Here is a 17,596-nt window from a genome sequence, read left to right on the forward strand (position 1 = left end):
ACCAAATGGCACAGTATTAAGTCAGTCTGAGTTCACCAGTGATTCTACATAAATGAAACAGGCATCCTATTAAAAATAATAAAGCTTACACCTCCCTGAAGCTCAGTTTTATGTAGATGAACCATGTAGGCTCTACATGGAGCTGAATGCCAGATCAGCACATTCACCAGAACAAGACACAAAGGTAAATCGTAAATGTCCTAACATTCAAAACATCACGGGCTTCTTTATCACCGGGACCTTACAACTACGAAAATCCACTCACAAGGTTCCTGGCAGAAATTCAGTACAAAAGCACCCACAATCAATGAAGCATTTTAATTGACTTTTTTGAACACTGAAGTTCTATAGATTGAAAGGAAAAAGTTCAAAAAGTTCCCCCTCAGTACAAATGACTAGTCACTTCGACTATTTATCAAACTTGTATGAACAAGAGGGACAAAAAGGAGGGACTGATGTGAATAGGTGGAATGCAACTTTTAGTCAGTCACTTAACTGGAATATAAGACAGCCAGCAGAGCAGCATCACAAGAAAAGAAGTGCTACTCATATGCAATAGGGAAAAAACACCAACTGTTGAACAGAAACCACAATACAACTGAGGACAGAGTCATCAAATGACAGATGAATTATATATTAATTGGTCAAATATTCCATAGTTAAAGCTTCCAAGTGCTGGGACTAGGGGCAAATCTTGTCAATCAAGGGACTGTAGAAACACCTGGAGAGTGTAAGATCTGGGTCTGGGAGTGGGCCTGTTAGGGAAACTGTAGGCACTCTCTGATGGGCTGCAGCTCCTGCTGATGAATATGAGAATCAGGGCTGGGGGAAGATCTGGCTGGACAGGTAGTAGTACCCGCTGGCATGTGTGTGGGCTGGATAGTGGGGTCAGTTGTGTTGAGCTGTTTCAATGCCCATTGATGTATACAAGAGCTGAATATGAGGGACAGACTAGGCCAGTCTACTACATATACTGGCAAGCATAGGAACCCGGGCTGGGTTGGAGATAGCCTTAGTGGAGCTGTCCCAATAGCCAGCTGAGACTAAGCTGCAGTTCCCACTGGTGAATGTGAAGGCTGAGTGTGTGGCAGCCAGGGTTGGGTTGGGCCACAGCATCCATTTGCTTACATAAGAGAAGGGGTTGGAGACAGAACTGACCCAGAAATTACAACTATCAATGTGTATGTTGGCTGATGTGGGGGAATGGATAGAGCCAGACCCTATACTGGAATTCACACGCAAGAGTCATGTAGGGATTGCCTCAGATGAGGTTTCTCTGGGGATCCTCCCTACTAACTACTGGACTCAGAACTCCAACCACGGGGAAAATCATAGGACCTGTGGTCTGATCATGGATTGCATGTGTCAGAACTGAACTCCTAAGTGTCTAACACGGAGGAGTAGATAGCATGTCCAGATGCTTATGGTGATATGGCAGCCCACTGAGGCCTGCAGAGGACATCCTGTACCAACGTAGAGGAAAGAGAGCAGAAGAAATTGGCAAAGTACCGCAGCCAAGTGTTAAGAGTAAATGTCTGGGCTAATGGTGACTCTGGGGTGGGCTGCGTCAGCAGATGGACCTTGGAAAGACTTCCTCATCATTGGATTGGTGAGATCAACAGCATTTCACAACTATCAGAACCACTTGAGCAGAACCCTCAGAGCATGCTCCACATTGGAGACTCTGGGATGGCAAAGGGTGGCTGTTCCCCATTCCCAGGCACTGGGGTGGGTGTGGTGGTAGGATGGCTGGGTGCTGCTTCTTCCTTAATCTATCCCCTTCTCCCAGATAACAGAAAAAAGAGGGGAAGATTTGGAAACAAAGGTCTCAACACTGATCACCTATGTGAACATCACACACACACACACACACACACACACACACCCCTACAAAGAAATGCAGAGGAGTCTCATAAAGCTTTTCACAAGCGATGAATATGAACATCTTTCCAAACTACAGAACAGTATCAACAAAACAACACTACATAACAACAGTAAATGAGTCTTTCTATTAAAAGTCACAAATTAATTTTGTTAAAAAGATCACTCTTCTTAACAAAGTGACAAAAAGGAAGCTAAAGGACAATTGTTAAGGCGGTAGTGCTTGAGTACCCCTTAGAATAAAGAGGGATACATTTCCAGCAGAGGTTGAGATAACAGGTGGTATACTCAGCACAAACAAGGCAGTAGCACTACAACAGTCTGAATTTCCCAATCACTTCCTAACACTTATTGAATTAGGTACAATAGCAATAGGGTGCTTTGTAAGCAGTTTATAGTTTTAAAGAGAAAAGAATGAACTGCTTTCATTCAATAGATTTGTTGTGTGTGGATGTTTACACAAAACATCAATATGTTACCATTAATATGACATACTTCATTACAATGCAGTGACTAACAAGTTTAAGCAAAACAAACCTAAATCCTTCAATAACAGGGAGTAGTGCATCATGAAAAAATGAAGAAACTAACTTGGTTAACTAATTATGCAATTCTTCAAATCCAATACGTACAGTCAAATTTCAGGATCCAGCATCCATTGAGAATTCCAAGCATACATTTCAGAGTACTTTGAACTGCACCATCAGGAACAATGACATGAGTTACTGGAGTAAGGAAAAGAATGATTCTTTAATTAGTCTGGCCTATTATAACCAGTCAGTCCACAGTTTTTAAACTTGAACTTTCTTCAAAGGTAATATTTTTCACCATTACTATTAGGTGTATAGTAACATTCTCTAAAGCGCTGTCAACAAGAAATATCAAATAATAAAGCACATTTCTAAAGGTCATATTATCAACTTTTATTTTCAAATTATAACTAAGGAAATTATGACATTCTATTGCAATTTGTCACTAACAAAGTCATAAATTAGTTCCAAAAATTTGAGTAATGCTATAAATTTTACATTTTAACTGCATCAAGACTATTAAGTAGTTAATTGCTGTAAAAACATTTTATTGCAACATGCAAAATATGCAGCCATATATCAATAAACATATAAATCATCAAAGTGAATCTGTATCTACTTCAACTGTTTTTCTACAAAAATTTCAAAATCTTTACCTGTACTGTCAAATTCAGCACATTTTTTGGCTTTAAGAATTGTTACGAGCTCATCAAGCATTTTTTGTTGTTCTGAAGAAAGCCCACTGCCTATCAGTACCAGCGGTCTATCCCTCCGCTGCCCAGTGTTCATCTGTGAACGAAATGGAGATGTCGTAGTGTTAAAATCACTTATTTTTTCCTCTTTTCCACCGAGTGCCAACTTCCACTGGTACAATTCAAGGAGTCGGAGTCAAAAGGTTTTCTCTCAGTGCCTAGAAACTAAATCCTAGCCCTGACTGCTTAGGGAAGATCCATCGAAGTGCCAAAAAACAAAAAACAAAAACAAACAAAAAACATTCTAGAGAAAGATATTAAACATTACTTTTATTTGATACAAAGGTGAACTTCATTTCTTGAGTTACTTTAATTTTCAACACTTCCTACTAAATCTGTACTCAGAATCTGGGTACTCAACAATTTTTGGAAAATAATTTTCCAACTTAGAATATTCCAATATTCCAATATTGGTCTCCACCGTTTCCTTGATTATGTCTCGTTAGGGTTTCACAACTTTATTGTGACCAATAAGCTGTTTCTTCTTCCAAAACAACTCAAGATACTCATTTAAATTATCAATTCAAGGCGCAGAGTGATAGTGTAGAGGTCAAAGTCCTCGCCTTGAACATGCTGGGAATTCATATGGGCTTCACATTCAGCTCCCTGCTCGTGGCCTGGGAAAGTAGTAGAGACGGCCCAAAGCTTTGGGAACCTGCAACCACGGGGGAAACCCAGAAGAGGCTCCTAGCTTTGGATTGGCTCAGCTCTGTCTGTTGCGGCCACTTGGGGAGTGAATCATCAGATGGAAGATCTTCCTCTCTTGTCTCTTCTCCTCTCTGTACATCTGCCTTTCCAATAAAAATAAGAAAATCTTAAAAAAAAAAAATGATCAATTCAGAGGACAACACAGTAGCATAGCAATGCTAATTTTCTTGCCTGCAAGCACCAGCATCCCTTATGGGAACTGGTTCAAGTACTGGTTGCTTCATTTCTGATCCAGTTCTCTATTTATGAACTGGGAAAACAGTGGAGGGTAACCTAAGTCCTTGGGCCCCTATGTCCACATGGGAGTACAGAAAGAAACTCCTGGCCCCCAGTTTCGGATCAGCTCAGCTCTGGCCATTGCAACCATCTGGGGTATCAACCAGCAGATGGTAGACCACTGCATTTTCCACTGTTTAAGAATATGGCCTTTCGGGCCCAGCACGGGATCCCATATGGGTGCCTGTTCTATCCCAGCAGCCCCGATTCCCTTCCAGCTCCCTGCCTGTGGCCCGGGACCCTGCACCCGTGTGGGAGACCCAGAAGAGGCTCCTGGCTTCGGAGCGGCATAGCATGGGCCGTTGCGCTCACTTGGGGAGTGAATCATTGGATGGAAGATCTTTCTCTCTGTCTCTCCTCTCTGTATATCTGCCTTTCCAAAAAAAAAAAATAAAATAAAATAAAAATAAATCTTAAAAAAAAAAAGAATATGGCCTTTCAAAAAAAAATTTAAAAAAAAAAGATCAATTCCCTATATCTTCCTCCGTTAACTTATTCCAATATTTAAATTCATACTTGGTCTGTGTGGTTTAAACTATGTGAAAAATAAGGAGCGCCAGGGCTCTTAGAACAGTGTTGACTCAGAGAACAACTTTTTAATATCACCAAAATATCAAACTCTCAAAGCCAAGAAAGTTGAAAATTGAAGAATTCAAAAAGAAGATCATACACAAAACCATTAAGAAGTCCTTACAGCTCATGGGAAGGAAATCAATGCTCTCTCAGACTAATGCTTTCCCTTTATTATCTAGACTTGGGACTTAAAGGAGACAGAAACAAAACGTAAAGGGAAGGCCCCAATGATAGGCATTAAAGATTAGAAGTCCATGATTCAAAGAAACAGTAATATGATGCAACAGCAACAGCAGAAATTTAATAGATGGAATCAGAACAGAAGTTAATCTAAAGTTATCTGATTTTGTTTCTTCTTTCCTGGAGCATTACAAAATGGCAAATCGGCACGACCGACCATATCAAAGGATTAAAAGCATTGACAGCACTTTCAAGTTTTAAGCACACACCATAATGCCTTCACATGTGTATGTGTTCACAGATACACTAGACATCTATCTGGATTATCACAAGCTCCAAAAAATACAAGGAAAAGAATGCCTACCAGCACAGTTTAACACTCATCAGAGCAGTGATGAGTCTAAGGCCTACATTGATGCTAAAACTATGAACAGCCTGATCAAAGTAATTCTCTCACCCAAAACATATTAGAGTCTGCTATGTTTTAAGCAAGTGATACAGGAGATTTCTTAAAACAAAGAAACAAAAACATTCTGGAGATGTTGTGCTTTAATGAGAATACTCAGTACTTCCAATTTCAGCTGTTGGAATCACTTCCTCCTATAAGGTCCATGAAGCAACATGCAATACATATGATATACACTCACCAACATTTACACTAACATTTTTGTATAAGGATATTTACTATGCCATTAGATGATATAACCATACCTAACCTAAAAACGCGTCATAACATAAAAATAGATCGAGTGTATGCCTACTCAATTACCATATGATATTAAAACACTATTGCCAAAATTCTATTCCATTACACAAATCAGTGTCACAAAAACAGCTCTAAAAAGAACATATTACTTCTTAATTTATTTAACTCTACCTCAGCTATATTAGTTCTCTGCACAGAATCCAAAATGAAACATTTTAAATATAGCACATGATACTATGTCCACAATAAAAGGAAAGCACGGAAGTGGGTCAAGCATTTTCCTAGCATAGTTTTAAAAGCTGCATTACAAAAGGAACTGGCACTGATTTCTCATAGATAAGGGATGCTATAACCAAACAGAAAGCAAGCAGCTGCCAAAGCCACATGTTTGCTGGGGCAAGGCAGCGGGGGGGTTAGGCTTTGGATTTGAATGAGCAGAGGTTTTAGAAGTGCAAAGCTCAAGAGATTCAAAAACCAAGAGTTAATGACCTAATTTTACAGAGATTAGATAATGTTTATTGGTATTAAACAAACCCTGACTTAAAAAATAATTTGGTATAGTGCTTTTTCTTAGGTAAAACTTTTAGTTACTCCTTATTAATGAGTTTATCAAAAGTAAGATTTAAAAAAAAATCTGAGATTAAATGGGTAAACACACTGCTCAAAAGGGATCGTAAACAAAGAATCAACAAAATGAGCATGGCAAGCAGCTTGTGAAGTCCTTAAGATTAGAGGTTGAATCTCAAATTCAAAGTAATGTTTTCTGACAGCCTGTAATGTTTACTTCAAACAAACAAAAATTCTAGATGGAAGTAAAAGGAATTAAGCCTCACTTTATCACTCCTTTCCTGTTGGAAGTTCCCTAATGCAGCTTCTCTGAAGGGCTTGGGAATCCCTGCTTTGGGGTTCTAGACTCAGCTACCAAGACTTATGTATGTTTTCAAGGGCAAGTATGTCCCATGCGGAATACTCCTTTCTCTCTTGCACTCAGCATACACTTTTGGAGCAAACTCTCCTGACACCAAGAGTAGTGCAGTCCCTGACCTCACGGAGTCAGTGTTCTAGTTGGGAGGGAAATAACAGTAGAACACATAGTGCCCAGATGCTGACTGGGACAGCAGAGGAAAGTGTGAAGCAGCACTGACACATCTGAACCACTCCGGGGCCTCACATTTATACTAGCAGAGAAGACAGCTGCTGCTAAGGACCTGAAATGAGAGCATGGAGCTGCAGTATCACAATCCCAGGTAGCAGAAAAACAGGAAATGTAGTGGGCTTCTGGCTGGGATCTCAGGATTTACATTTAGGCAACTAGACTTTCAAATTACAAGGATTGGATATCATTCATTGTATTTTCCTTAGGTATCAACCATCAACACAGCTTTAAGTAATCATAACAATCCATATAACAATCATAAAGTATAAGTTTTTCCACTGAACAAAAATCTTTCTTTTCTGAAGGAAACTTTCATTCTCAAACTCCAAGAATACTATAATGATACCTCTATTTTAGCATATTTAAAATAATCTTTTTCCACCTTTTAACACAAAAGGAATATGGTAGGATAACAGTTATGTTCTGGCAGAAGAGCTCAAGAACAAATAAGCATGGTGGAACTAAAGGAAGATGGTCCTAAGATTTAAGAAATCTGAGTACTTTAAATACATTATTCCTAGTTAATTGTTCTGGGCAAATTCCTCTCTGAATCTTAGTTTTACTGTAAAATGAGGAAATTAAATTGCTAGCTTCTAGACTCTTTTTTAACTGACTATATGTATAAAATTATATTTGCATATATAATTTATTTGAAATTGAAAATTATTGAAATTAATAAGCTGTTTGTCTTAAAGCACTGGTCAGTAGCAGCCACAGTGTTGTAACAGACAACCTGCTAAAACTTTTACCTTTAAAGACTCAGTTATTTCCAACGCTTTGTCAAGTAAATTCTCCCTGATCCTCACCTGAAGTCGACTTCTTCCTCCTCTACGATTCTGGTATACTGCTCCCATTAAGAACATAATAAAATGTGTATAAAAATTACTACATCTGTATTTTCTGTTGAACTATGGATCCCTAAAGCATATTGTTTGTGTTTTCTTTTAGCATGTACAACTCTTCTCAGATACAGATTTACATACCCAGTTATCTACTGAAACTTCACTACTTGATATTTTAGACATGAAATTGGCATGCAGAAGCACTCTTGTCTTGCACTTGGCAGCAAATGGCACCATTACCTTCTGCACTGCTGTGGTCACAGTGATTCTTCTACCCTATCCTCACACTGACATAAGCCATCAGCAGGTCTCACTGATATTGTCAAAACCTCATCGTCTGTGATCATCTCTGATGTTCTATCTTAAACCACATCACTGTGGCATTCCTCAGCTGTCATACTAAATACCTAAGTAATCTGTCGTCCTGCTCCCAACCTCACATTCCTCCTTTAACAAACCAGAAAGAGTGGGGAAAAAATGAAGCACATCATTTCCCTGCTTAAAATCTTTTCAATGGTCCCCCAGTACTTAGGGAACTAAAACTTCAAATATGCTCATTCACTGATAGGCCTATGCACCTGTGTCTTTAGAAAGTCAACTGGTAGCTCCCCTTCAGCATCTAGGGTTTAATTGAGTTATTTAATGGTACACCAGAATGAACTAAGGCAGAATGTTTCAGTAGCACACTACTCCATCCAGGCACACTGTGAGAAAAAACAAACAAAAAACTTCTACAAAGTACTCTTTTCTAAATCCCTGAAATCAGTGTAAATTACTGTAGTTTACACATGTGCAGCCTGTCTCTTTCCCACTAGAAGGTCAGCTCCTTGGCAATAAGAATCCTGTCAGTCACATGCATTGCTGTGGATGTGCCTAAAGCGAGAAGCAGCTCAATATAAACTGCTTGACTGTCTTTCCCTGAACATATCTGGAAATCCATAGCAGCTAATACAGGAAATGCTCAATAATTGTTTGGTGAATGAAAAGCAACCTGTTAACTAGAAATTTTCCCATTACGTTCCTTTCATAATGCATTTCAATAAAAGGTTATAATATCCCAAAGTTAATTCTATACTTACTACTGAGTCATGTCTAGTTGAGGATGATTCGTTCTTCTCTGTGAGCAGTAACAGTGATTTCACATTCTCATTGTCTGCGCAATCCACAGGCCGTAGACCAAATATGTTCCTAGTAAAGTAAGTGCAGATGGGTTTAAGTAAATAAAATGTGTGACCTGATTCTTAACTAAATCGATGCACTAGTGGAACAATCATGTCAATGTTTCAAAAACAATTTTAAACAAAACAGAACAAAAACCCAAACACGGCTCAGAATTCACACTGTACAAAAGGAACTAACCTCAAAAGCTGCTGAATTCAAATGGAAAAAAGATGTAAAATTTCAATTTGACATTAAGATGATTACAGGGTACATTTTTAATTATATACATTGTTACATGTAAACTGTTTAGCAACTGATTCTTTTGTATTCACACTCAGATTTTAAAGTAAGCTTCATAATCATTAATTACTGTGAATGAGATGCTTTAAAATGCAAATAAAAATAAAACGATAGCTACTATAGGCTCTATGATCTGTATAAGAAAACACATTCGATTAAACTCACAGAATGGGCATTTGGATCTACTAGAAGGAAAATTATATCACAAGATGAGCAATTCAATAAAGCAATGAACAGATTGTTTCAAAGATTAATTTTAATATGTAGGTATGGCATAATACATAAAAATCACAGCCACTGCAGAACAAACTGGTGTGGTTGAGAGAAGCATCCGACGCAGCTTCTGAGGATGCAGTCATTCCCAAGTCACAACTGCTATACTGGAAGACGCTCAGGAGATTAAAGTAGGACACTGTTATTTGACAGGTAAGAACAGAGAGGAACAACTCCCAATCATGGCTATTCTCATTTATTTCAGTAACATTAAGAACTGTCTATACTCTGCCTTATAATAATAACTAAGCAGTTAAAAATACAGGACTAGGGCCCACAGCCATAGCCTAGAGGCTAAAGTCCTTGCCTTGCATGTGCAGGGATCCCATATGGGTGCCAATTAGTATCCCAGCTGCTGCACTTTCCATTCAGGTCCCTGCTTGTGACCTGGCACAGCAGTTGAGGATAGCTCAAGTCTTGGGACCCTGCACCCATGTGGGAGAACTGGAAGAAGCTTCTGGCTTCAGATCAGATCAGCACCAGCCACTGTGGTTACTTGGGGAGTGAAAGAGCAGATAAAGATCTTTCTCTCTGTATTTCCTTCTCTCTGTACACCTGATTTTTCAATTAATGAATCAATCAATCAATTGGACTTGTGTCCACTATTCTACTTCCTTACTTTCATGTTTTATACAATTGCATGTTTTCAAAATCAGCATTTCTCCCATAATCTTTTCTAGACAGTTTTAGCTTTATTCCCAGCTTGGTTCAGGTTTCACGAAGACCTGATTTGAAATGAGGCTGCAGTTTGTCTGGTAGGTGATCTCACCCTAATGACGGACACGAGGTCCTTAATTCTCTTATGCCTGTTTAAAGGAACCAGATCAGCTTGGAGGCATGCCTCCCTGTCATGGGCAGGAATATATATGTTTGGAATACTGGCATGTAGGCCTGCTGCCATAAAGACCACGGAGAATGCGGATCAGCAGCCTATGTTACTTAGGGGTAGACCACTTAGTACCTAGAAGGATAGCAGCTGAAACAATTAATTAACAAATGTGCTTGCTAAAGATTGTTGCAACTTGCAAGTAATCTCAGACCCTCAGATTTATGTCATGTTTGATTTATACACACAGAATAAAAACAGACTCAGCAAGTTGCACTGGGGTCTTGAGCCAGGTTCATGTGTCAAGAGTCAATCCTGGTCACCTCTGTTTCTTTATCTTGTGTTATTTTCTCCTAATTCTTCCTATTTCTAATTAGTTCTTTCAGTGCCCATCTCTCAGCCTTGTACCTGGTAGGACTGCTATGTGCTGGCACTTGACAATTTTTTATTATACAGAGAGTATCATTAATGCCGAAATGCAATGTGTTACACAGGATATAAACGGACAAACACCATGGTGCTGGTGTTGTACGTCGTTCAGGCTGTCTAGGATGCTAGTATCTCATATTGAGTGTTGGTTCCAGGTCCAGCTACTCTGCCTCCAATACAGCTGCTGACTAACACATGTTCGAAAAGAGATGACAGTCCAAGTGCTTGGACCCTGTCACCCACATGGTACACCCAAATGGAGTTCTACACTCCTGACCTGAGCCTGACCAGTGTGAACTGTGTAGCTCTTTAAATGGAAGGTTCTCTATCTCTTCCTCCCTATTAATCTGATTTCATTTAAAATAAAAGTAGAAACATGGTACAATATCAGTTTTTCAAATGTATTGAATGAACACAAACAATTCTAGAAGAAAGAGTAAAATAGGGAAAAGAGGGAAGAGGAAGGTGTCAACTCTGAGGCAGCAGAGAAGGTTATACCACTGAGGGTCAGAAGCATTTTCTGAGTTCAGACACAAGGTCACTAATGATCTAGACAAAAGCTAGACAGTCTAGTGGATTAAGGTAAAGAGTGAAGCACAACAAATGTTTTTGTAAACACTGCTACTCCTAACTGCCAGATCGAGTCTCTCAGTGCTGGATAAACACAGACAAGTTTGTATTTTCAGATTCCTTTCATGTGCAGGCCCAACACTGTTAACTTTCCTCTGGCAAGAGTCTCATTCCAGCCAAGGTATAATGCAATCAACTGCATTTCAGCCTTCTGAGTTACAACAGAGTGACACAAGTCACTGTTTACATTTAGAATGGACAATCTCAGTATTTCAAAAAGATTTCATACATTATACTTGATACTTCTAAATGCCATTCCCTAAAATACGCTTATACCAACAGCACCCTTTCCTCACAACATAGGCTGTTATGAGAGTGAAAAATAGAAATCTGAGTTGAAAAATCAATACTCTGGGTCTTAAACCTGAACTCCCAAACTAAAAAATGAATAAACAAAACAATCATATACTATGTGCTATTTTTAGAAAACCACCACCATACATCTAAGGACTTTGTAAAGGCAAACATATTTTACAACTCACAGAGATAAAATTTAAGAGCTTAGTCAAGAACACTTTAACACACAGAAAGTGGATGTCATTAACAAAGTTACTTTATACAATCAGAAATAAAGGCCCACTATGACAACAAGAAAAGGTTAAGTGAGAGTGCTTTTTAAAGTACTCTCACTTAAAAGCTAAAAAGTACTCTCACTTAAAAGCTGTAACTTGGGCTCGGCACTATAGCGTAGTGGTTAAAACCTTGCCTTGCATGTGCCGGGATCCCATATGGGCACAGTTCTGATCCCAGCTGCCCCGCTTCTCATCCAGCTCCCTGCTTGTGGCCTGGGAAAGCAGTCGAGGATGGCACAAAGCCTTGGGACCCTGCACCCGCATGGGAGACCCGGAAGAGCTCCTGTGTCCTGGCTTCAGATTGGCTTAGCTCCGGCCGCTGTGGCCGCTTGGGGAGTGAATCATCGGATGGAAGATCTTCCTGTCTCTCCTCCTTTCTGTATATCCACCTTTCTAATAATAATAAAAAAAATCTTTAGAAGGTATAACTTTAAAATAAAAAAAAAAGAAAAAATAACTGCTTCATGAAAAAAAAAAAAAAGAACTGCTTCATGAAAACACACTCTCCACACTCTTCAAGTACATGGTTTCTCCTCTTAGATTATGGAAAGCTTCTATTTACACATGATCAATTGATGAATGCCATATCACAAATGATACAGAAGGAAAGATCAGTTAAATACCAGACCTGCTTGACCCCATACTAAATCTGTCATGTTCTTGTTTTAGCGTGAACCAGGAATATCCGTAATCGGGCAAAGATGTATGCAAGTTACCTTCAAAAAAAAAAAAAAGAGCTGCAGTAATGGACTAGTTGTAACATAGTGGGTGAAGCCACTACTTGAGACACTGGTATCCCATGTGGGCATAGGATGTATACTGACTGCTCCACTTCCAATCCAGCTCCATGCTAATTGGGAAAAGCAGAAGATAGCCCAAGGGTCAGGCCCCATGTCACTATGCAGATTTTGATGAAGCTCCTAGCTTCAGCCTGACCCAACACTGGTCATTTTGTTCATTTGGGAAATGAATGAGCAAATATAAAACCTCTTTTTCTATCCCTTTCAAAATAAATAAATAAACAACAAATCTTAAAACATACACACATAAGAGATAACAGAGCATATGTAAAATTTTTTTCTGTAGTACTTGGTTGTGTACACGCGTGTGCGCACGCATGCACACACACACCCTACGCTTTTTCTTCATAATGATGAATGTGAGTGGCCTGTCAAGTTACAGACTAAGTGTGAAAAATGAATTTAGAATGCATATAATTAGATTCAGTCTCTTTGGAAAAACACAGATACTACCTAAAATAATCTCACATGTAGTCACATGCATCACTAACTGCAGGCAGTAATAAATCAGTTATTCTCCCTCACTACAAAGGGAAGATTTAAACTTTTTTTTTTAGATTTCTTCAGCATCAGACTAGATAGCTAGCAGTAATTTAATGTGCTATATTATATACTGCTTACCAAGGGAGCTTACAGAATGATTTTTCTAAACATACTGAAATACAGCATACTCTTTGATCTTCTAGTATGAAAACCGAAGCCATAACATGCAGAGGAGGTATTCTGGAGAGATAGATTAGACTGAGAAAACTCTGCCCTTGTGTATAAGCCTACTGCTGACAAACACTCATCCTACTGACGAGAGTCAAATTGGTAAAGTGTGAATCACAGCATAAGCAATGAAGTGAAATCCAATGCAGATTTTTAACATGAATTTTAAAGGAGGTAAAGAATACAAAATAGCAGACAAGATGGCCTTGAGCCCAGGACTAGCAATAAGAAATTGTTGGCTGAGTATGAAGTACCTACGGAAGAAATAACAACATGGTTGTTAAAATGTATAGTTAATGGAAGAAAACCTTTATCAAGTGAAAACTAATCACTGTCATCTGATGTACAGGGGCTAAGTAGGATATAAAAAAAATTGATAAAATGAGCAGTCTAAAGCAATAGACATTGAAAACAAAGACAATGTGTACTTACAGAAATGGAAGGACACATGTCTAAGGGTCAATGAAAACAAATATATAATTTAAGCTATTTTCAAAAGAGGAAAGAATAGGCATGTTAAAAACCAAGTTTACATAACGTGCTTGACAATGTATTAATACCATTCATATACACCCTTTTCTATAGTTCAGCTCTTTTAATGTTCTATGGAAGAAAAGTCTATCTTATCATTGAAAGAGTCCCAGATGATTATATAAACAAAATAAACTTCATATCAAACTCCAAAGATTGTACCTTTTCTGACTGTTGAAATATGATACATCATCTCTGATCAAGCAAAGTCTTGATTCTAATATTTTAATAGTATTTGTTTGAAAGGCAGAGTTACAGGGAGAGAAGGTGAAACAGAGAATGAGTTACTTTCATTCTGCAGGTTCACTCCCCAAATGGCTGCAATCACTGGGGTTGGGCCACACTAAAACTAAGAACCTAGAACAAAACATTGGTGACAGGAACACAAGCTATCAGACTTTGGACCAGAAGTGAGGCAAGAGGGACTCAAGTGGCCAGCACACTGTCAGAACAAGCTAATCCTCCATCTGTGGTGCTGGCATCCATATATGCACTGGCTTGTATCCCCACTACTCCACTTTGGATCTATCTCCCTGCCAAACGGCCTGGGAAAAGCTGCTTAGAGGGCAAGTCCTCAGGAAGCTGAGTCTGAGCGGGAGACCAAAAAGAAGCTCCTAGCTTTTGACAAGCTTCGGACAAGCTCAGCTCTGGCCATAGCTGCCATATGGGGAGTGAACCAAAAGATGAAAAATCACTGTTTTTGTCTTTCTCCCTCTCTGTAATTGTGACTCTCAAAAAATATAAATACATCTTGGGGGGGAAAAAAAAATAAAACCCAAAAAGAGGGTCTTAAACCAGTGCTCATACCGGATATCAGTGTTGCAAGCAACATTCTGCTGTGCTACAAGCCAGCACCTTGATATTAATAACTCATTATCTCTTCATTCACAACATTGTATCTTAGCAGATATTAACAGGATTGTTCTCCTTTAGTGTATTCCTAGCCTATGCATTTACCTATGATTTTAATTAGTACACTGGCAAATAAGTGAACAAAGATTTTAAATTATAAAATCTATTTGCTATCTAAAGCTAATTTAAAAATGAAACTGGTAAATATTGGAGAGGTAATATACAGTAGGGGAATGTGATATTCTATAAATGTAGCTGTGGTCATTCTATGTAAGAACAAAGGAATGGGGTTAAGCAGTGGAACCTTCCTCCTGTGGACAACGCGAAAACCCAGGGCAGCTTCCTAAATTGTGTAGAAAGATGATGTCTATACAGCATGATAGCTAAGAACTGGCATTTCACAATTACACTGCCTGAATTTAAATCCCAGCTCTGCTACTCAGAAGTTGTACACTTTTAGAAGAGTTATACTTCTCTTTCGGCATTTCCTCATCTGTAAATGAGCCTACCGCACACACTCCACAGGACTGTTGCAAGAACCAAGTAAATTAATACAATGAAAGCACTTAAAACAGTGTTTTTAAGATAGGAAAACCTCAATAATTGCTATCAATAATGTAAGACAGTATAAAGGGAGAAAACAAATCAAGCTTGTAATGTTAACATCTCATTTTCCCAAAATTTATTATACATTTTATGCACAGCTTGTCACGTTAACTTACAGCACTTTTGAAAACTACCAGTGCACAATTTCTTTAATACTAAAATATCAAGAGATCTTTTATCCTTTATCTTTATCTTAGAGTAAGGTCTGGATAACTCTGAAAAATCACTGTTCTAACTAGTAGGATTCTTTCTCAACAAGAAGAATGACAAACATGAACTTATGAAAGAGTTAAACTGCATTGAATGTTTATCAGCATCCGGTAATCCCCACAAAGGCCTAACTCACAATACAGCACAGGTTTCAGCTATGAAATGGTAGCTACCCAACTAACAATGTGCCCTGAATGTGCTGCATCAATCGTAAATGAAGAGGAAAGACTGACACATTTAAACTTGTCTGTGTACATAGGATCATACAATCTAATGTTAAGATATATGCACACACATATGAACTGAGGTCACTTTTACTAATGTCAAACCTACTCAGTAATGACAAATTTATTGTGTATGACAGGATGGCAAGACAGTCTAGGAATGCAATCTTTCATGAACTTACAAACAAATTTAATTTTTCAAGTCAATTTGCTTGCTGTGAAGCAGGAAAAAATCCCAGTAATTCAAAAGAGCAATATGTTTTTAAAAAGCCATAAAATATAAATTATTTTTGTTATAAGCAATTGATATTTTAGAAATTAACTAAGGCAGTGAGACAATTAACAGGACCAATGGTTCACATAATATTTTCTACTCAGGAAATTTAAAGTCCTCCAAGAAAATTGTTAATGGTGAACTAAGCATGATATCCTTTAACCTACAAATCTGTAAAAAGGGAGAAAAGTATATGATATACTCCACATATTCAAAATGGTTCTTATGTGACTGCAAGATATTTGGTCCTAGATTCACAACAGGATGCACAGGAGGGAAAAGACTATAACCAATGAGGTTTAGAACAGCTGTCAAAATAAACACTGTAAACAGATATTACGAAATTTTTTATTACTGGACATTAATATAGAATTTTTTCCTCTTAAATAATAGACTCTTAGCTCACAAGAAGTATATTTCTCATGTGAAAAAAAAAGTAAACTTGGAATTAAATTAATACCGTATTTAAATCAAGACACCAATTAGGCATATTAAAGGAAAAGGAAATCAGTGTTGAAAAAATACCTGCATTCTCACATATATTACAACTATTCATAACCCGAACTGGAATGCAAAAGGTTCACTAATTGAAGAATACATGTGGTGCATAATCAGTATGGAACACTATTCAGCCTTAAAAGCACAAAAGCTTATCATTTACAATATTACTATGGCCAGACCTGGAGGTAAGCCAGACAAAGAAATACAAATATCTCACGACCTCACTCACATATGGAATCTAAAAGAGACAATCTTACAAAAGTTGGCAATATAATGGCAATTACCAGAAGTTGGGAATATGACAGAGGAAGGAATGTGGAAAGGTTTTTTTTTAATTTAATAGATCAAGTCTTGGTGGCCCTGTTTCCCTAACCCAGCTGCCTAATAATGTGTCTGGGAAGACAGTGGAGGACGGCCCAAATGTGGGCCCCAGACACCCACTTGACAGACGGGGATGGGCTTCCCAGTGCCTGGCTTCAGCCTGGTCCAATCCCAGCCACCGCAAGGGAAGACTTCTCCATTTCCTCCTTTGTCACTTTGCTTTTCAAATAAATAAAATCTGCCTATAAAAATGCAATTAAAAGTTCATTTAATGTAAAACATATGGACATTCATGTATAGCTTCTTCGTAACACACATTTTCTATGCATGTTCTGAAGACCCTAAGTGTACCAAGACAATTCTAAGGCTCGTTTCTCTTCTCTCTCCCAGGATTATGTTACAAACACCTTCAGTCCTCTCTACAGCTGGCATTACCCTAATTTAAGTAATTCAAACTGAAATTCTAACAGCAACAGAAGCTACCAAGTAAATCAAAACATACCAAGTAAAAAATGATGACTCTACGGCTGCTATAAGCACATTTGCTGCTACAAAACATGATTTCAGTATGAACTCAATTAATCACTTCTTTATATCTATAGTGCTAAGAACAAAATTGAAAATATTTCTAAAATTTATGTAAAATCTAAATTATCAAAATCTGTAAAATATATATATATAATAATGTTATGCCAATGAGGGGCTGAAATTACTTCTCTAAGACATTTATTTTAAATTCCACAGAAAAGATCTAAAGTACTTTGATTACTT

General features: G+C 38.1%; 1 protein-coding gene across 1 annotated transcript in view; it reads right to left on the reverse strand.

The window, feature by feature from the left end:
* BARD1 (BRCA1 associated RING domain 1) overlaps positions 1–17,596 on the reverse strand; it is a 121,354-nt gene that overhangs the window by 7,415 nt on the left and 96,343 nt on the right. Inside the window, exons 11-13 of the mRNA XM_040986438.1 lie at positions 8,684–8,792; positions 3,068–3,200; positions 2,514–2,606 (exon numbers count right to left, since the gene is read on the reverse strand). Of these exons, the coding sequence (XP_040842372.1) occupies positions 2,514–2,606; positions 3,068–3,200; positions 8,684–8,792 (335 nt within the window). The remainder of the gene's footprint in view (positions 1–2,513; positions 2,607–3,067; positions 3,201–8,683; positions 8,793–17,596) is intronic.

This window comes from Ochotona curzoniae, unplaced genomic scaffold, assembly GCF_017591425.1.
Source record: "Ochotona curzoniae isolate NIBS_2020 unplaced genomic scaffold, NIBS_Ocur_1.0 contig_4514, whole genome shotgun sequence".
Classification (NCBI taxonomy): domain Eukaryota; kingdom Metazoa; phylum Chordata; class Mammalia; order Lagomorpha; family Ochotonidae; genus Ochotona; species Ochotona curzoniae.